At 41.7% G+C, this 21,669-nt stretch overlaps 1 protein-coding gene across 12 annotated transcripts in view; it reads right to left on the bottom strand.

The window, feature by feature from the left end:
• LOC122713385 (protein sprint) overlaps positions 1–21,669 on the bottom strand; it is a 144,257-nt gene that overhangs the window by 27,258 nt on the left and 95,330 nt on the right. Inside the window, exons 1-2 of one of the 12 annotated variants that reach the window (XM_043933766.1) lie at positions 20,422–20,839; positions 13,528–13,880 (exon numbers count right to left, since the gene is read on the bottom strand). The exons of 7 other annotated variants lie outside the window; for them this stretch is intronic. In XM_043933766.1, the coding sequence (XP_043789701.1) occupies positions 13,528–13,652 (125 nt within the window). In that variant the 5' untranslated portion in view covers positions 13,653–13,880; positions 20,422–20,839. Of the gene's footprint in view, positions 1–2,194; positions 2,446–13,527; positions 13,881–17,901; positions 18,264–20,421; positions 20,840–21,669 lie in introns of those variants that run through there. 4 more of the 12 variants (XM_043933767.1, XM_043933771.1, XM_043933776.1 and 1 more) reach the window with 4 other exon arrangements.

Raw genomic sequence — 21,669 nt, 5'->3', positions numbered from 1 at the left:
GAGAGAGAAAGAGATAGGGAGACGTTTAACTGGTCGAACGGACGATGACGCGGCATTTACGAGCGGCAACATGCACGAACGAATTAATCAAAATTTATTTGATTAATTTTCCGAGTAAAAAAAAAAGAAAACTCATCCATCGTTCTGTCCGAAGTCGTAGGCCATCTGTTCGTGATTTGGCGATCAAAACTCGGTCATAAATAAATTACGGTCGACGTTCCTTTCTTTCTTTCTTTCTTTCTTTTTTTCCCTTCGACGACGAACGATTTGTTACGTCGCGACGTATCGATTTTCCACCGCGACGATATCCGCCGGACGTAATTGATTAATTTCACGTCGCGGATTAATTGACCGCTGGAAGAGGTTTCGCTCGAGCGCTGCGCCTCGTAACCGGCACACAGGTGTACGTATCGATTTAATTAGACGGGAAACATGCGCCGAAAACCTGCGATGGAAACCGTTCAAACTTTTTTTTACCCCTTTTCCTCCCCCCCTCCCAATCTTTCTACTTACTCTTCTTTTTTTTTTTTAAATTTTGACGTGATAATTCACGAAAGACACCGTCGAGAGCGCATTCTTTCAGACGAAAGAAACGAAAAATCGTGAAGAGACAATCGTAAAAGTAACAATGGATATTGTACCGTGGTAATTTCAACGATTAGAAATTTCGACCGATTTCTTTTTTCCAAGAGAGAGAGAGAGAGAGAGAGAGAGAGGCAGCCGTATCATTAACGATCACGTCGAATCCACCATTCCTCGAAACATTGTAACTTTCCAACGACGACGTTCCCTCGTCAAACATGTTTCATTCACCCAACCGCCAAGAACGTGTCGTCAAACTGGAAGCTACACTTACACTCGGAGAAGAGACCGAAACAATGAATAAATAGAACAAAGATATGTAAAAAAAAAAAAAAAAAAGGACGACGACAAGAGAAGCCCTTTCCACTCGCGGTACGAATTGGCGGAGCGGCGGTCGATCCGGGAATAACAAAGGGCCAACGACGCGGAAGTTACGTTCCTGATTCGGGTGCGAGGAACGCGGTGCGCTCGTCGTCTGTGAGATCGGACGGGGGTTGCCATGACGACTGGCAAGGTTCTCAACACGTGGTCCGTCCACCTCGCCGGCCTTCGTCGTAAGGGGTAAAAAGGGATTTTTTGCGTACGTATTAACGTAGCTGCAATGGGATCGCGATGCGTGTCGCCGGAGGAGAGGAACAGCGTCTCGAAGAAGAGATACGCTTTCTTCTTTTTCTCGTCTCGTCTCGAGATGTTAATTCGTTGTCAATTGTTGTTATAATGTTATTATAGAAGGGCTACTAGTAGGGTGGCTAATGGTAAACGAGTTTCGAGGGACATTCGAGGTAAAGTAAATTTAATCGGTTATTCGAATTTGGTATTAAAGATGTCGCAATGTGTCTAACAGACGTTTTTAAACGGAATGTTATTTCGATTCCTTGGTCTAATTCGATTCGCGCGCCTGATATTGAACTCGGGCCAACGGGGGCTCTGATATATTCTCGAGGAACCTTGAATCCTCGCCAACGGGGGCGGTGGCAGTTGTTTCTATCATCTCGCCGACGAGCTCGTCGCAGCGTGTACATTTTAATTAGAAAACGTGGTAACGTTCTAATTAGCTGGCTCTTTGGTTCGAGAAAAATTAGGAAAGCACACTTGGCGACGAGCGTGGAGGAAACGGTTCGTTCAAACGTTTCTCGGGGAGAAAGAATAATATCTCAGAACGAAGAAGAAGAAGAAGGAGGAGGAGGAGGAGGAGGAGAAGAACTCGTCTCTTTATATACTGGAGGAGAACGGTATATGCTTTCGTTAATTAAAGAAGGGTTAAAATGCAGTGGATTCGCTTACGAGGATAGAGACAAGTCTCTCAAAAGTCTCGGGAAAGTTCAAAGCAATTTCTCAGCTTTTATAAAAGAATTTTCGCTTTCTTCTTCTTCCTCTCTCGCTGGCCGAGGTAAACGAGCAAAGTTTTGTCGCCAATAAAAGGATAAAAACGCGTGTATATATATATATATTCATTTTCTTCTTATATCTCTAAAATTAAGAAAATAACGATACAAACTCTGTAATAACGTCGAGCATATAAGATTTGATTGAAAATCCACTCTCCAACACCTGTTGAAATTTTCGCCTCGACTTTCATTATTATTATTATTATTATTATTATTTTATTTACCTTCGAAATCTTCTCTCTCGCCAATAGAATTTACAGACCGGTAATTTTCTTGCGCCAATCTCTCCGCTCTCTCTCTCTCTCTCTCTCTCTCTCTCGGTTTGTCCCGCGTTTGTTTTTTGCCTCCGTGGTGAATCGAGGTTGATGCGAGGAAACGAAATTAACCGATTCGATCGACGATCGACGCATAAAACGTCCTTCCTTCTTCTTTCTCCCTTTTCAGCGCTCTCCCTACTCGCGAGGGGGGAGGACGATGAAACGGGCTCGTAATTTTTCCGGTCAACGATCACGGCGCGATCCACGACTTTTCCAATCCTCCTCTCCCCCTCCTCGCGCGCCGAGCACGAAAACGTTTCTCAACGTGACTCAGCATCATTCGATGAAACGAACGCGATCTCTCCGCGCGTATATCCATGGAAAGTCGAATGCAACCGTTATGCGGCCAAATTATTTTAAGGCCGATCAGATGCAAATAGTCAGTCGAGTGAATTTTTGATGAACGAATGATTTTTTTTGAATTTTTTGTTTGAACACAAGCGCGTATTTATGATAAAAATCGATTCTTTCTCTCCGTAAATTTAATCATGTTTCAATTTTATCACGCGCACAATTTTAAAACACGTCAATTATTTTTATTTATTAGTTTACTTTCACTCGTTGCATTTCCTACTATTGTCCCACAATTTAAAAGTCGCTCGATGAATTAATTCCTTGGCGCGAATGACAACGAAGAAGAGAAATAATATTCTACTTTCAGCGATATCCTCCAGAGAATCACCTTGATATACGCGATCGCTAACTAACTTCTCTCTCTCTCTCTCTCTCTTGCTCTCTCTCTCTTTCTCTCTCTCTCTCTCTCTCTAGGTCATATTTCGCGAGGGAAAAGTTTCTATTAATCCAACTTCCTAACCGAGTTACGGTCCGGGAATCACGCGGGTTCATCGGTGGAGATTAAATCGGGCGGAAGCCGTGTCCTCCATCCGGATATTGACGGAGGGCCGCTCTCTCAAAAGGGATTAATTTCCCTGTGACGGGCAAAACGCGATCTACGAGGAAACGCATTTCGCCGACCTATTTTCGTGAAATATTTTTCCAAGAAATTGGAATCGTGGCAACAATTGCGCAGTTGCCGTTCTTCTTGTTTTGGATTTCTAATGGCAGACGTTGGCCAAAGAAAAAAAGTTCTCGCTTCGTTCCAATCCAAGAAGAACCGGCCGAGGAAACGCATTTTCTCTATTTTCGTGAAAATTTTTCCAAAAAATTGGGAATATTGGAATATGGAAACACAGTCAGTTGCCGTTCTTATTATCTTCGACACTTGATTTCCAACGGCAGACATTGACCAAAATGAAAAGAAGTTCTCGCTTCGTTTCAATCCAAGAAGAATCGGCCAAGCTATTTTCGTGAAAATTTTTCCAAAAAATTGGGAATATTGGAATCGTGGAAACACAGTTGCCGTTCTTATTATCTCCGACACGTGATTTCCAACGGCAGACGTTGGCCAAAGAAAAAAAGTTCTCGCTTCGTTTCAATCCAAGAAGAATCGGCCAAGCTATTTTCGTGAAAATTTTCCCGATAAATTGGGAATATTGGAATCGTGGCAACGATTCGAATTGTGCACAGCCAGTTGTCGTTGTTGTCTCCGACACGTGATTTCCAACGGCAGACATTGACCAAAATGAAAAAAAGTTCTCGCTTCGTTCCAATCCAAGAAGAATCGGCCGAGGAAACGCATTTTCTCTATTTTCGTGAAAATTTTTCCAAAAAATTGGGAATTGGAACGTTGACCAATGAAAAAAAGTTCTCGCTCCAATCCAAGAAGAATCGGCCAAGCTATTTTCGTGAAAATTTTTCCAAGAAATTGGGAATATTGGAATCGTGGAAACACAGTCAGTTGCCGTTCTTATTATCTCCGACGCGTGATTTCTAACAGACGTTATCCAAAGAAAAGAAATTTTCAACTCGGGCAAAACGCGATCTCGCTTCGTTCCAATCCAAGAAGAAGAATCGGCTATTTTCGTGAAAATTTTTCCAAGAAATTGGGAATATTGGAATGGTAGCAACAATTGCACACAGTTGCCGTTCTTCTTGTCTCGCACACGTGATTTCCAACGGCAGACGTTGGCCAATGAAAAGAAGTTCTCGCTCCAATCCAAGAAGAATCGGCCAAGCTATTTTCGTGAAAATTTTTCCAAGAAATTGGGAATATTGGAATTATGGCAACGATTGCGCACAGCAATTGCCGTTCTTCTTGTCTCGTACACGTGATTTCCAACGGCAGACCGAAGAAAAGAAGTTTTCACTCGGTTAAGTGGAAGAGAAAATGAATAAAATTACGGTAGCGAGAATGACGTTTCGTCATGCGCGGGGAACACACAAACGACTCGAACGATTGGAATGGGAATCAGGTCGACTCGCTCGTGGAAATAATAGCGCGGTCTCACGCGAGACGAGAAAAATCGGAGCCCGAGAGCGACTCGTCGAAAGATCGGTCGCGATTTCTCGAATCTGCGTAAGGGAAGAAGTTTGGCACGACACGTCGACCGTCAACGTCCAACGTCGTTAGGAAGAGACAAAGGACCGTTCGAGGAAAGCGCTCCGAGCGCATTAAGACTAATAGCACGCTTCCTGCCCGTTATTTCATAGAACGTGGCTGTGTGCTCGCCTCGAGCACGAGCGGAGAACACGGGGAGAAATGGAGGGAGGGGGTACACGATCCCAGTAATTTTTACCTTCTTCGTGAAAATTTCCTTTTCGACCAACGAAACTCCACGAAAAAGAAAAAAAAAGGAGATGGAATTCTGTATTATAATCTTTTTAATAGAGTTTCGATGAGGCGCACGAGGTGGTGGGCTAAGAGGGCAGGTGAGCGTAAACGGGCAGGTAAAGGAGGAGGAAGAAGAAGAAGAAGAACAGGAAACAGGAGAGAGGAGAGAGAAGAGAGGAAGACGGACGGAGGTAGAGCGTGCAACTCCCGTGCACACCGCCCTATCCGATTTCTCCGGCGTGGAAACCGAAGCCAAAGAAGGCTCTTGGGTTACACTGTGGGAGCAGCAAAGCGATCTTAAGTTACTCCACGTAACACGCGACACTTTGCCTCGCTAAGTATGCACCTCCACGCTCTGTTTCGGCCGTCGCCCCACCGACACGTCACCCGTTACATCTCTCCTCTTCCCGACCGGAAAGTTGCACGGTCCCAGGCGTTAGCCCCCTCCTAGCCCCAACGCCACTTTGTATTCCACGATACGGAAGGAGATCCCGAATAATCGAAAAAAAAGAAGAATTGCTCTGACCGTCTCTTTTTTAACCGTCTCGAACGTTAACGAGTTAATCCTTTCGTTATATGACTATAGTCATTTTCCATAAAATGCTATTGACATATTATGGGTGATTATAATTGCTCTCCATAAGATGCCATTGATACACTATGGTCGATTATAGTTGCTTTGCATAAGATGCTATTGACAGGCGATGCTAAAATGCCACTGATATAGGCAACTATAATCGCTCTGCATAAGATGCCATTAACGTATTACGAGCGACTAAAATGCCACCAATACGCTATGGGCGATTATAGTCGCTCTGTGTACGATGCCACTGATACATTATGGCCGATTATAATCGCTCTGTATAAAAGATGCCACTGATATATTTTGGGTGACTAAAATCATTCTGCATAAAATACTAACGATACATTATGGGCAACTGTAGTCGCTCTAAATAAGATGACGTACTACGATTAAAATCGCTCTGAATAAAATGCTACTGACGTACTACGGGCGATTAAAATCGCTACCATGGGTAATTATAGTTGCTTTGCATAAAAAATATCAGTGACGATTAAAAAATTAAATTAAAATCGCTCTGTATAAAATATCACTAATATACTATAGGCGACTATAGTCGCTTTACCACTGACGTATTATGGGCGACTATAATCGCTCTGCATAAGATACTATTGATACATTACGGCCAACTGTAGCTTTACATAAAATGCCATTGATACACTATGGACGACTATAATCACTCTGCATGCTATTGACTACATAAAATGCCACTAGTACATTATGGGCGATTGTAGTCGCTTTGCATAAAAGATGCCACTGACGATTAAAATCGCCCTGTATAAAATACCAATGATACACTATGGGTAACTATAATCGCTCTAAATAAGATGCCACTGATATACTATGGGCGACTATAGTCGCTTTGCCACTGACGTATTATGGGCGACTATAATCGCTCTGCATAAGATGTCATTGACGTACTATGGGCGACTATAGTCGCTTTGCATAAGATGTCACTGACGTACTATGGTCGACTATAGTTGCTCTGCATAAGATACCATTGATATATTACGGCCGACTGTAAACGCTTTATATAAAATGCCATTGATACACTATGGGCGACTATAATCACTCTGCATGTTATTGACTGCTTAAAATGCCACTAGTACATTATAGGCGATTGTAGTCGCTTTGCATAAAAGATGCCACTGACGATTAAAATCGCCCTGTATAAAATACCAATGATAAAATAAAATACACTATGGGTAACTATAATCGCTCTAAATAAGATGCCACTGATATACTATGGGCGACTATAGTCGCTCTACATAAGATGCCATTAACGTATTACGAGCGATTAAAATGCTACTAATACACTATGGATGATCATAGTCGCTTTACATAAGATGTCACTGATACATTATGGTCGACTATAATCGCTCTGTATAAAAGATACTGATATTTGGGTGACTAAAATCACTCTCTATAAAATACTAATGATACACTATGGCCGATAATCGCTCTGCATAAGATGTCACTGACGTACTATGGGCGACTATAGTCGCTCTGCATAAGATGTCACTGATATACTATGGGCGACTATAGTCGCTCTGCATAAAACACTACTGATATACTATGCCCAACAATAGAAATTTATATAAAATGCCATTGATACACTATATAATCACTCTGCATAAGACTGTTACTGACTACAGGTGACTGTAATCGCTCTACATAAAATATCACTGATACACTATGGGCGATTGTAGTCGCTTTGCATAAGATGTCACTGACGTACTATAAACGACTATAGTCGCTCTGTATAAAATACTACTAACGTACTACGAGCGACTAAAATCGTTATTACAGTCGTTCTATATAAAATACTATTGATATATTACGGCCGACTATAGACGCTTTTTACATAAAATACCATTGATACATGGGCGACTATAATCACTCTGCATGAGATGCTATTGACGTATTACGGTACTATACTATAGTCGCTCTGCATAAAATGCCACTGATATTATAGGCGATTGTAGTCGCTTTGCATAAGATGTCACTGATATACTACGAGCGACTATAGTCGCTCTACATAAGATATTGTACATGACAAACGATTGGAGTTATTATACATCGAGTATCTTTTTCTAACAACGTAGTATATTTTGTTTATCATTTAAATCACCAAAAAAAAAAAAAGAAAAATGCCATAAACGCTGACGATCTTTCTCGAGTGCTGCGCACATTTTGAAAGCTCGATCTTTTCGAAAAGAAAAGACACGTCAACTTTAACTCCCCGATCTCTTCTCTAACTAATTTCCTTCCGCTCGAGTTTATTTCTCGGGAGGAAGGGGAGCTGAAAGAAAACCTCTCCCTCCCTCGTCCCATCGAAATATTACCCGATACGAGCGAGAGAAAGAAATTATTCGTGGAATAAGGAACGAGAATGGGGAGAAGGAGAAGTGGAATTACATCGAAACCCGCGTTTCTCTCTCCCCCTTCTCCCCAATTCGTGCGCGAGTCCGCGATATTGGAGAGGGATCGTTCGTCAAATCGGACCGGATGGAAACAACGTTACGACGAATGGATACGTCCCATTCTGTAAATTGACAGGGCGGAAACGCGCCGGCCAAATATAGTGATTAGAGAGCACATAATTGCGGGAATGGGTCCATGATCAAAGGTGCACCCCTCCTCCCCGTTTGCCCTTTTCCCTGCTCGCGCCGCGGATATTGGCCCTCGGTGCAAAACCAACTTCCACCAAGAACACGCGCAGGAAAATTCGTCGTGACCTAAAACTTTTCCATCTCGTTTTCCCCCCCAATCGTCGTTTTATTCTTCCTCTGTCGAGATACAACAACGAGGATACAAACAACGGGAGGGGTGGGGGGCTCTTAATCGAGCCCCCGGCCATTCCAGCCACCTCTTTGTTCTCCCGTAAGGACGGGATCGGCGATCCGGATCACTTTGAAATTAAACGATTGAACCGAAGCCTCGCAAACGCGGGCTTTGTACTTGACCCGTTATCGAACCCGCCCATAATGGCCGGTGGTCCTTGGTAGTTGGCCCGGAGCGTGGAGGATTCAAAGGAAGCTTCGCGGTCGATATCGATCGCGAAAATGGCGAAACCGTGTTCCCCCGTATTTCCTTTTGCTAGAATAGAAAGGGAGGGAACGAACGGAGCGAATCGATTCCTGTCCTTCCTGCCTCCGTCCTGCCTCGATCGCTATTATTATTTATATACGTTTCGCGATGGATTTATTACGAGAGGATTTTAAACGAGATCTTTTTTTACGTATTCGACGATTTACGTTATCGAGTTCGAACGATCGTAGGCGGATTATGAAGGGGGGGACGAGCGCGGAGAGAATGAAATATTCGTAAACGGGGGGGGAGGGTGATCTCTCGTCTGTGACCAGTTTCCAGCGATAATCTCATTTTCGTTCGATAATTATTATCTCTCGTCGCATGACTTAACAACTCGCTTCCCGTGGAAAAACGAGTTTAACGGACAGTTCGGTTATCGATTTCTCGATTAACCCGATCGAATCGATCAGGTTTAACTTATCGCAAAAATTTATCATAATTTCCGGCTTAATAATAATTCTTTTTGTTGATTGGAAACGATAAATAAAACGCATTGATCTGGCCGAACGAATCGCGCCTGCCTTTTCTCAAAACTTTTTGAAGCACTTGAAAGAAAACGAATAGAGTTTTCAACTTTAAATACAACTTTTTTAATCTCTTTCGAGTTAACGCGCCGTTCAGAGAGCTTCGATTTCTTTTCCCTTCTTCCGCTGATTTCTTCGGAAAGCCGATCGAAGGACGTTCAGAATCCTTCGGAAAGAAAACACTCGTAACACGCATCTGCCGCTATTGAAAAGGAGAAATCTCGGGGCATCTGGTTTATCGCTAAAAACTTTCGCTCGAAAGCCCCGTCGTACTCTCTCGTGTCATAAACCAACCCTCGACTCTCGTGTTTCGCGCTAGGGTTCCAAAGCCTACGAGTGACCTTGGACACGCTCTGCCTCGCAACGCGCCTTTTTCTCCGATATTTTCTTCGATGTTAATTACATACCGAATTCCTTTATATACGAATATCTTGTAATTTATTATTTCGTTGAACCGACTCTCCCTCCTTATTTTCTTCCTCCTTCGATATTAATTACCGAATTTCTTTATATACCAATATCTTCAACCTCAACTGTACTGAAGAGAATCGCGTATTCCAACAAAGTTTTCTCACGTCACGGTTTCCCAGCGATCGTGGAAAACGAAAGGGAAAGTCGAGTCGATGTATCGTCGCCGTTGGATCAAACGATCCTCCCGTTTACGTCTCTCGAGCGAGTAACGTTAGACCGAAAGTGGCGTATCGTGTTTCGCGTGGTTTCCTCCATTTACTCGGCGCGATGAGGTCGGCCCTCTCCTTTCCCGACACGCTCCGTCATCGAGGAACCGCGGTTTGCTTCCTCTTTCCTCTTCCCCGGCAAAAATTCCATCGACGACTAATTTTCTAAGCTGGAGGAGAAATTAAGATCGAAGAGAGAGTGAGAGAGAGAAACGCGCAGTGCATTGACAAAAGTTCACACGCGGTGCACCTCGACGAGGGTCGCATTAGGACGAGTGCACGAGTCGTTTTCCACCCCTTTTCGTCCCGATTCGATGGGGTCGCGAGTGGCGTTAATGGCAACCCCTCGATCGGTCCGCCATTGTTTATTGTTACGCGAGTGCGAGATTTCCTCGAAAACAGAATGGAAATCGTCTACGTGCGGATCCATTCGAATTTCGCCGTTTCTAATCCAAAGTGGTTCGAATATATCGATATTGAAAATTCATTTTCGAATGTATGAAAAATAATTGTTTCGATGCGAATGTATAAACGAATTTACGTATATATGTATATAGGCATCGGTCATATTCCAATGGTTGAGAAATATGCTGTAAATTTATCAAGAAAGTTAATTATGTAATTATGTATAATGATTTTTACTTTTCTTTTTTCTGCCATATTTGATTCGCAAAACTTTGCAAAGCTATGTTAAAATTAATTTTAACGTTTACGATATATATCTATGATATATATATATATATATAAGGCAAAGTCCAACGCTCGCCACGTGATGGATTTTTCAATCTAGCCACTGATATTTATGGATTAATTTTAAGCTATCTTATATCATGATATATACATTTTATGTAAGCAATGATAATATTTAACTAATTTTAGTTGGCAATTTTTTTATTCCTTTCAATGTTTGAGCGGTCGTTTTCTTACTTTTTTTCACTTTATAATATTCAGCTTCATTGTTTTTATCGTTATTTTGTTAAATTATCACTGTTTAGGCCCATAACTTCTTTTTTTAATACTTAGCATTTTTCCCTCAATATCTGTATCTTTAGAATACTATTTCCAATTCTCAAGGTCCGGTTTATTATACGTTTATCAAATTTCAAGCGCTTTCTAACTTAATTACTCGCTACATCACGTAGATTTATTACTTAAAAGTTCAAATATATATATATTTTATATATCGATTATTTAATTAAACTCAACGTTAATTTTCTCTTTATATATCTAGTCATATATTTTTATCATGTTTCTTTTTCAACGAAATAATAAATTACAAAAAAAAACCATTTATTATTTTCTGGTTAAAAATTAAATCTCCTCTCATGTTTAAGTTCAAAACCGGAAAAAAATAATTCGTCGATCGTTTTATTTCGACACCTCCTCCTCTCATCTCGCAGTTCGTAAAGGATTCTCTTTAACCGGATTCTAAATCCAATTTCTCGATTCGAATTTGCCGAAGGATTTGAAAGTCACCCCTTTCCTTCGAGTTGGTGGATCTTGGTCGTGAAAGCGAGGCAGGGGAGAAGACCCAGCCCGCGTTCGAGTAGCTCGATTAATTAACGGCCGCGTCGTTGCCCGTTCACGATCGGCTGCTCCTCGAAACGGCGCGAGGTTTTTTCCGAGTGGAAAGGCAGGTAAAACGCGAGAAAACGAGGCCCCGTTCGCGCATCAAAGACGCTCGAAATGGGTGAAAAGGCCTCGGTTAAATTCCACTTACGGCCCTTCCCGCCTCTTCCTTCGCCCGCCAACAAACCCCTTTCGCTCGCGAACGGATTTACTCTTCGCTTTTCCGCCCGGAATGCACCGGCCGGGCATTGCATCCTCTCCTATTTCGCTTTAAATTTCCATTTATTTTCCACCACGTTCTTCCATTCGCACGATTCAGAACAATTTCAATCAAGGATTTCTCAGATAATCCTTTCCTCCTTGCCTACTTTTCTCTTCCGTTTATCCCATCTCGACTGATGTTATTTCTGTTTCAAAAGGAAAAAAAAAAAAAAAAAGAAAAAGAATACGACCGTAGGCAGACGTAGGATAAGTTGTGGACGAACGCGTAATATCGACGTTTCAATCGTCTGATAAATAACCCTTATCTCCCGATGAAGATAATCCTTGTTTGAACGAACGCATCTGGTGCATAATTCGATTAAAAATTTAGATTAACGAAACGCGATTAACGGAATGGCGAGCAATGATATCGCGAGTTTCGCGGGAGGGGGGGAGGAAACATCGACCTCGTCGCCTCGTCGCAATTTCCGTGCCACGTCCACACACATACGTGTACACGATTCACATGATTCATCGAGCAACAGCGACCAAACGCTTCTGTTTGTGCTTCCGACTTACCCGGAAATTCTACCGCTTTTAATCATCTCCTCTATCGTATCGTTTCGCCTCCAATTCTTTTTCCAAACCTTCTCCCCGTATTCACATCTCATCACCTTGAATTATTTATTTATTTGTTTGTTTTACTTACAAGGCCGAGGATACAATTTCGATCTTGTGCCGAGCACAAGGAAGAATCTCGTTAAGAGAGAGAGAAAAAAAATCTTCCCTCCGATCTCTTCGTGTATTTATACACGAGAGAAAAAAAGAAAAAAAAGAAAAAAGACGAGGGTCGAATTTTATTTTTTTTAATGGGCCGGAATAGCACGGTAATTGGGGTCCATTGGGAGGAACCCCATTATAACCGGGTCAGGATCCTCCTCCTATAGAGTGGCCTTCGTCGAGAAAAAAAAAAAAAAGAAAAGAAAAAAAGAACGAGATAAATGATTCTCTTCTATTCGCGGGGAGTCGAAGCGGATTACGGATAAGAGGCTTACATAAGAATAAACCGAAGGGCTTCTCGCGGCTTGGTCACTTTCCTATCATATTTCATATTAACCGCTGATTAAAATCGATTTTCCCGCGAGACACGCGAGGCAGGTCGTATACGGGACAGATTCTTTGCTCGCGAATAATAATAATAATAATAATAATAATAATAATAATAATAATAATAATAATAATAAATAGCATAATAGGTGGAGAAGAGCGCGGAATATTCCTTTTTTTTTTTTTTTTAAATAGATACGATAATGAGGGAAAACTCGTGCGCATACGGCACGAGGGAACGCGGATGAATCGCGACGCAGCATCACTCGAAAATTTCCATTTCCGCGTTCCCTCTATCGGGCGGATGGTCGCCGCGCGGCGGGATCAATAAACGCAGGTGGCACGAATGGCAACTGCAACGAGCGGGATCCGAGTGCAATGGCCATCGATTGATAATTAACGCACGGTTTCGTGCCTCTGCAACGTGTCTAATAATCAGATTTTCCTTTTTTTTTTTTTTTTCTTAAAGCGTTCATCGTCCCTCGACAAATCACCACCACCTTCACCACTACCATCGTCATTTTCTTATCGGAGAAGAATCGAATAAGTCGTGCAAATATATTTAAAGAATGCTATTAAAGAAAGGATAAGTTTGCTACTGATTATAGGACGAAATAATGACTGAACGAATCGCTACAAGGAAAAGAAGAAAGAAAGAAAGAAAAGAGAATCATTATCTATCATACACAAAAGCCATGCAAATGAATACAATGGAAAAATTATTTATCCCTTTTTCCTACTCGTATTTTTAAAGTCGTCCTCCCGCGACTCGATTCACGTTCTCATTACGGACACTGATCTTTCATGCGAAAAGTTACCTCTTCACGCCGATCTCCGCGTAACGGCCTCTTGTAGGCCGAGTTGCCACGCTTCTTCCGCTTCCAGGGTTCGTGTACAGCGTCAGTATGTCGCTGTTAATGTTGTTCAAAATCGGTGGCAACATTGTCGCGCTTCTCTTTCCCGTCGATCGTCGCGCGATATAGTTCACGTATACCAACGAACATCTCACACCATCCAACGATTCTCCTCCTCCCTTCTCTTCGCTCCGCTACGCTTCACTTTTTTTCTTGCCTTTCGTCGCTCGTGTCCACCTTCTCTTTCCTCTCTCTTTCTCTCTCTCTGTCTTTCTCTGGGCAGAATAATTTCGTCCTTGGTCGTACCTTTACGCGATCTGCCGGAGAAGGAAGCTCGATTTCGAGTGATCTGCGTATCAAAACTTTTCTCTTTCGAGTTTCTTTAAATCTCGAGGAAATTCCATTTGATTCGAACCTCGGGGAATTCGACCTTAGTGTTGATATTTTTTTTTTGTTTCTTTTTGCTAAAATTCGATTATACGAAGAATTACGTAAGCGTAAATTAATGAACTTTATACTATCTCTATTCTACTTTTCTAGGCTACTTTCTAGTGCACTTCCACTCAAATCTATGTATCTACTTCTACTATATAAGAATATGTCTGGTGTTCTAAATAAACAATTTATTACGACGGAAATACGGAGAAAGGTGATAGCTAAAGAACATACGATGAGTACAGGTGAGTTTAACGATCTTGTTATACATATACATAGACGATAGAATCGTGTATCGATCCTCTCCCAACTAATTTTTCTGATGAAAAAAATTTTTCGTGATCCTTGGATACGAATATAATATATTTCTCTATGCTCTTGAGATACTTTGGAAGGAACGTAAAGGAAAGCTGGGCCAACACGCTATTGCGTTATTGCGATATCGATATCGAGAAAAAATGGGCAGGAGGAAAGAAAGGGGAGGGCTGCACGCGATTCGAGAAACGCCTTCGATATTGGACCGACGAAAAATGGCTCGATGTGACGAGAAAGCGAGAGAGGAAAGCCGCCAACTGTCGAGGGTCATCGATCGTCGCGAAATTCGCCCCGAGATTTCACGCTCGTTATCACGTTTTTTTTCCCCCCCCTCCCGCATTCCTTCCAGACTTTCTTCCTCTCGTTATTGCAACTCGAACCTCCGAGGGAGGGGGAGGGGCGAAAGAAAGGATATCGCGATAGGAATTATACATTATTGCTTTGCAATAAACGGAGGCCGCGTGCGTGTAGTACGAGCGATTCTTCGAGCGGAAAGGGAGGAAGGGAGGGGAAGAAGAATAAAAAAAAAAAGGACGTTGAAATGAAAAGACGAGGGTTCGTCATAATGGCGTGCAGTGAACGCTCACGCCACTCTCGACCGTACTCCGCTCGAAATAAGTGAAGGACCTTGGTCTCTCGAGAGCGAATTGAATTAGGGATGCAGCAGGTTAAACAACCTCTCTTCCCCTTTTATTCAAACGAGATACCGTTTCGGAGGGATTTCTTAAAAGTTTCATATTTTTTTACGAATTATACAAAAAAGAAAAGGAAAAAAAAACTTGGTCAAAATTTCGAATCGAAGGTTGAATATTCTCTTGGAAACTCTCTTCTGTATGGTAAGATAAAAAAAAAAAAAGAAAAAGAAAAAAGAATTAATCACGGACACGCGAACGTTGACGAGGAGAGGCGGGAGAACGAAGGGGAGGCGTGTCAACCTTTTAACAGCTGCGGTTTCAACAGCCGGATCAGAAACAACGTGTCACGTCCATGGTTTAATTACGATCGATCGAACGAGCGAGCGAGCGAATTACTCGACTGCTCGGCCACGTACTCGGCATTAATATTAAATACGACAGTGGACGGATCGGAGCGACTCCGATTCCCGTGCGGAAATGAACGCGAAACTGTGGATTCAGGGGCGGAAATCCCCTACTTGTAAACTGTCAGCAAACACTAAACGGAACACAAAGGGTATTTTGAACACGCGATTCGCGGTGATTCGTTTCGGAGCTAATTTCCACCCTGGGTATGCATGCCGTTGCAAAGCCGATTTCCATATCAAGCGCGGTCAAGAGAGATCGCTGGTTGGATACAGCGAATTATTATTAAAGCGAAGCGAATGAAATTTTTAAGAGAGAGAGAGAGAGAGAGAGAGAGAAATGTTGTTTCATTCCTCACGAGGAATTTTATTCAATTGAATCGAATTCTCCACCACGATAGAAACGTCAACGAGCACGTGCAGCAAGTAGGGATCAAAGAAAAAAGAGAGGAAAAACGAAGATGAATTAAAGAGGGAGAGTAGTAAATAATTCGTTTCAGTGAAGAATCATAAATAAAGAAGACGCGTCTCGTATCGGTAACGAAGACAAATCGTTCCGTATCTCGCTATACGTTCATTCAACCTACGAAATCTCGAGAGTCGGCCGGCATCGTTTTGCCAGTTTTTAAAATAAAACGACGATTGAGAAATCGTCCGCCCGAGACGAAGCGAGACGATTCGTCATCCGCGACGCCGAATCGGAGGAAACTAGACGGGCTCCAGACGAAGAGGTATCGATCGCGTCCACGATTTTATTTTTATTTATTATTATTTTTTTTTTTTTTTTACGAAATATCCGCTTTCCATTTATTTTTGTAAAATCGTTCCGTATCTCGCTACACGTTCGTTCAACCTACGAAATCTCGAGTGTCGGCCGGCATCGTTTTGCCAGTTTTTAAAATAAAACGACGATTGAGAAATCGTCCGCCCGAGACGAACCGAGACGATTCGTGACGATTCGTCATCCGTGACGCCGAATCGGAGGAAACTAGACGGGCTCCAGACGAAGAGGTATCGATCGCGTCCACGATTTTATTTTTATTTTTATTTATTATTATTATTTTTTTTTTTTTACGAAATATCCGCTTTCCATTTATTTTTGCAAAATTTCTGTTGTTCGTTTGTTGTCCTTAATAGAAGTTTGCGCGATGTGGTAAAAGTGGATCTAGGTTGGACGATTATTTTTAGATATTACAACTAGGATGTGTGGCGAATATATGAAATTTGCGAAACGGATTGAAAGTGAGAGTTCGAGCGTAAGTATTTTTAAAAAAAAAAAAATAAATAAATAAAACGATTCATTCACGTGCTGCGTGATATCGAAGAAAAGAAAAATCGACTTATCTAGAGAAAGTAATTCGATAAGCTACCTTCTCTCTTCCATCTCTCTCCCCCGCTCTCTCTCTCTTAGATCTCGACCAGATCTCACGAACAGAGTTTCTCGTCACGTTTCTGATCTGTCTTGATCGCAGAGCCAATCTCTTGGTCGAAAGTTAATTTGCAATCGCGTTTTTCTTTTCTTTTCTTTTCTTTTTTTTTTTTTTTTTTAAACGATTTACCAATAAAACACGACGTGAAAATATAAACGCGAGTTATATACGAGAATTCAAAAGCTAATTCAATCAGAAAGAAACTTTGATGCAAGTTTCGGTCAAATATTTTTTTCGGTCTTCTCTTTCGTCGTTTCGTTAAAAAAATCGATGGAAAATATCGTTTCGCGGCGTAGCATCGACCGAGTAACCGATTCTCTCTCCGATATAATAATTTTGCACGTTTTCCTTTTTCTTTTTTCTTCTTTTTTCCCCTTCCTTTTTTCGATCGAGTATTCTCGCAATGGAATCCCATTGTATTTTTCCCGTATTCTCTATCGAGCAGAACGTGCCGATCAATGGAAATGCGCGAGCGACTACACGAGTCGTTTCGCTAGAACTGATTCATTCGATGGAGAAGCTGCGTGAAACAGAGGCAAAGCTACCTTCGCGAGTTTTATCGAGAAATTGTGCGGGACGAAAATATATATATGAAAGGAAGAAAGAAAGAAAAAAAAGAAAAAGGGAGAAAATTTGTGCCACGTCATTGTCGGTGACGATGATGACTCAACTTGGCAGTATGCGAATGTCATAACACGAGTATTTAGAAAAATATAGAGATCTAAAATATGCCAATAGATAATTTTATCACAATTTTATCTCCTTATTATTATTATTGTTATTGATTATTATTATTATTAGTAGCGCTCGTGTTATCAATTTACCAATTATCTTTTCAATATTGATTCTATTGAACGCAAAACAAAATTACTGTCGACGCAAAATTAAAAGATAACTCGTGACACCTATAACCTTATTATATCGAATATTCGCGTGATTAATATATATTTCTCTCAGAAATTGGTAATCCCTTATCGCGTGTTATCGCCACGTTTCTTTTCTTTTCTTTTCTTCTTCTTCTTCTACTTCTTCTTTTTTTTTTTTTTTTTAAACTCAATAACGTAATTTCGTAAGAATTTTCGTTAAATCTCGATCTTTATCGAACATTGGACAACTCACCTCCTTATTCTATTCAACAATTTTTTTAGCATAATTCGTCACAACGTCGAAACCATCTCTCGAAACAAGCGACGATCCAATTCACGGCCAACAATAATTTGCCACAAAAGAACTTGCTTCATCTTCTTTGGTTAATGCGTTTAAAGATATACATATATATATATATAATCTCAAACACGCGAGAATACACTTTCATAGTTTACACAATTCCAAGAATCCAACAATTTTTCGATTAAACTTTCTTTCATCGCAAAAAATCAATTTCCTCTCCAATTATTTTACGATGATAATAATAATAATAATAATAATGATAATCCATCCTTGGAACTAAGTCGAAGACTTCTATAGGTGAAACTAATGATCCTCGATACACACAAAAATTCCCTTCTGCTTTTTTCCTCCCTCCCTCCCTCCCTCCCCAACACTATTCCACAAACTCGAACTTCTTCTTACGGAATTATTTAGCTTGACAGAAGAAGAAATATATCTCGGCGAGAGAGGAAGCGAAGCAGTTGCACCGAATCGAGCGCGAATTAATAAAGTATTTAACGGATGCAAAGTATTTTATCGCGCGAAAAACAGCGAATAAAACAGAGTTTATTAAGCAACTCGGGAATGTCGAATCAAATCGGCCACGAGCATTGATCCCGGAGGCTGGCATGGAACTGCTGCGGCCGCACCACCCACGACGACCACGTCCACTGCCTCTACTTATCGTTATCACACTGATAAGTGACGCTCGCGACGTCATCAATCACTGAAACAGGAGAGTTACACAGCAGGAACGAAATTTACAATCCTTGACCGTGTAAAAAAAAAAATTTCAATTTTCAAAATAAACGAAATAATACGAAACGAAATCTCTCTCTCTCTCTCGTGTGAAAAAATCGCGAGCAGAAGGAGACGAATTTTCAGGAAGTTCCTGTTGGGGAGTGGTTAGAGAATTATTCCAAGATGGGACGAAGGAGAATGGAGCAGACAGAGATCCCTTATCGGTCGTGATGTATAGCACTTCTTTCCAAATCGATAGAATTCCTTGATGAAGGTCTTTGATAATTCTTCTTTTAAATGATTCGTTGTTGTGCGGAGTAGATTTACGAGCATACGTTTCTATTGTTTCGAAGACGAGGAGGATTTTCATTGCATTTCCGGCAAGAAAGTACTCGAGGATATTCGAATCTTTTTATTTTCTCGTGTTTCGACGTTTCTCCATTTATAATCGCTAGATCAAACCGTCTTTCTTCCGAGGGAACAAATAAATAATTGTGATTCAACGAGGGAGGAGATACAGTTGATAAATTCTAATATCTCTACTATCCCTGTAATCCGTCCATGTTTTCCTCGCGTACACGTTCAATCTTGCTCCACGAGAAAGAAACGAAAGATCGGTCAAAGATAGCCGAAAGTCGGACAGAGTCCAATTTCTGTCACATCGGGATTCACTTTAATCAAAATCCAACGTTTCGAATCTCATTTGACGAGTACTCGACGCGATATCCACGTTTCGTTTGATCAAAGAACGAGCTACCTTTGCACAGGGATCCTCCTTCCTTCACGATGAGGCGTCCGATAAGGCGTCCGATAAGGCATCCGTGACACACGGTTAACAAGCGGTCCGTTATCAGAACTGTGACAGTGTCACTAGCCGGAAGATTATCATGCGATAAAGCCTGGTCGCGGAATCGGATAACTGCAATCGACACCTTTCTCAGTTCATCGATATCAAAAGATTTTTTTCCTCCAAAATAATTCGAGCGAATTGTTTAAAACGTTTTATGCGAATAAACGTGTATTCGTAATTTCTATCGTCGTAATATTTTAATATTTGTACAAAAATTACTCGTTGCAACGACGTATATATTTATTTTATATCTACGATAAGTCTGTCACCGGATAGTGCGAAGAGTAAAATAAAAAATCAATAAAGAGTTAAATATAAATTCCATTTAAAAATCTTAAAAAGTATATAACGTTCAATGTATATTGTACGGTAAAATGTAAAGAATAGATATATTTTTTTTAATTTTATTCAACGATTAATTAAAGATTGGATTTCACGTTAGTATTCGCGTTATCGTTAATTGCTATTTTTATCGTAAACGTAAGTACGGGAAAATAACGAAGGAAAAGATTCATCGTATTCTACGAGCAATGGCGATAAGCAACGACGTGACACGGAAATCGTCGTTTTATCAACACAAAACAAGAGACAGGAACACGATGTTGCGTATCGTCGAACGTTCTTCTAATTACTTCCTTCGTCCGCGACTTTCTCCGTCCACGGAATTCAACGGATTCGTTGGACAAATTATGATTGTCCACAATAAAACACGAATATACACGCGATGCCACTCGTTCAATTTCGTTGGATTTTTCCTCAAGGACACAAACGATATACACAAACGGAAGCCTCGAGCAGAAGCTCCAAAGACGAAAAGTAGGATAAAAGAAATTTGATTTTTCTGGTGTCTCTACGTATTTACGGTGAAACGACCGTTGACACTTTTCAGTCATCCTTACCAAGAACTCTGCTTGAGTACTCGATCACTCTTATCGACAGATTCGCGACGTTGTCGCGAGACCATTGCCTCCTCTCGATCGGCAATCACGTAAAAGTGACGTCACTGGTGTCGCGCGATCATCCCTCTTTTTTTTTTTTATTCTCCTCTATCTCTCTCACCGATTCGCTTTTCCTCTCCTGAAAGATGCCTTCGATCGATACCGCGCCGCGAGAGACTTCTCTCGACTTTCACTTCCGATGTCCACCGCCACCACGTGACTCACCACAACAGAACCGATCTCACGACGAAACGAAACTCACTGCACGACGAGTGGACGCACTTGGAAATTGCTTCTTTGCAAAAGGGAGAGAAAAAGGAGGCACACGCGCGATACACCGATGGACGGCGAGATACGCCGTGACGCCGGTCGGCGGCGTCGCGACAACACGCACAAACGCGTACAGAGACGCAACTGTCGGTTCGTAGACACGAGACCGGTCTACTACCTACCAACCGGCTACACGCGAGCCACGGTGGGGGAAGCTAGGGGAGACGCGCACGCGCATGCGCAACGACCAACTGGTTCATTCTAACCTTGCCATCGGCATCGATACCGTCGCTAGATCCACCAAACTCGATGGGATGGTGCCAGTCGAAAAATCGACGACGACCACCGGAGAAAGTAATTGTACGCTTGCTTTTTTCTCGTCTTTTACGGCTCGGACGCCCAGGCCTTTTGCTATGAAAAGGGAACGATCCTGTTAGAGGCTATAGATAGAAAAGGGTGCTTGATGATAGTTCTGTCAAGAACGAGTTTTCGATACACCGAGAAAGCTAAATGATTAGAGAGATCGTATCTACACGCGTGTAAGAAGGCGATAATACGAGTCACGATAAATCTTTTCCTATTCCCTCGAAATCAATAATCTTTATTAATAAATCATATCGATATCCTTTTATCCTTAATTTTCTTCGATCTCGATATTCCTCGAACGTACTTTAATCATTATCTCACTTTTCGTACCACGACAACAATCACGACGACACTTCAATCTCCGTCAACATTCCAGCAACAATCGTATAAAGATAATTAACCGATCGGCACCCCGATCGAATCGGTTCGATTCGTTTCGTTTAAAAGAAACGCGGTCGTCGTGTTCTCTGGACCAGGAAACCGGTCCATCCTCCGCAAGAGCAACCACCGATCGTGATCGACCGTTACGATCCATCGTGGTGTTAGATCTGTTCGCTCGTGCCGAGGTGTGGC

This window comes from Apis laboriosa, unplaced genomic scaffold, assembly GCF_014066325.1.
Source record: "Apis laboriosa isolate Shangri-la unplaced genomic scaffold, ASM1406632v1 scaffold23_cov150, whole genome shotgun sequence".
Lineage (NCBI taxonomy): Eukaryota > Metazoa > Arthropoda > Insecta > Hymenoptera > Apidae > Apis > Apis laboriosa.
This window is presented reverse-complemented; position numbering and strand designations above follow the sequence as displayed.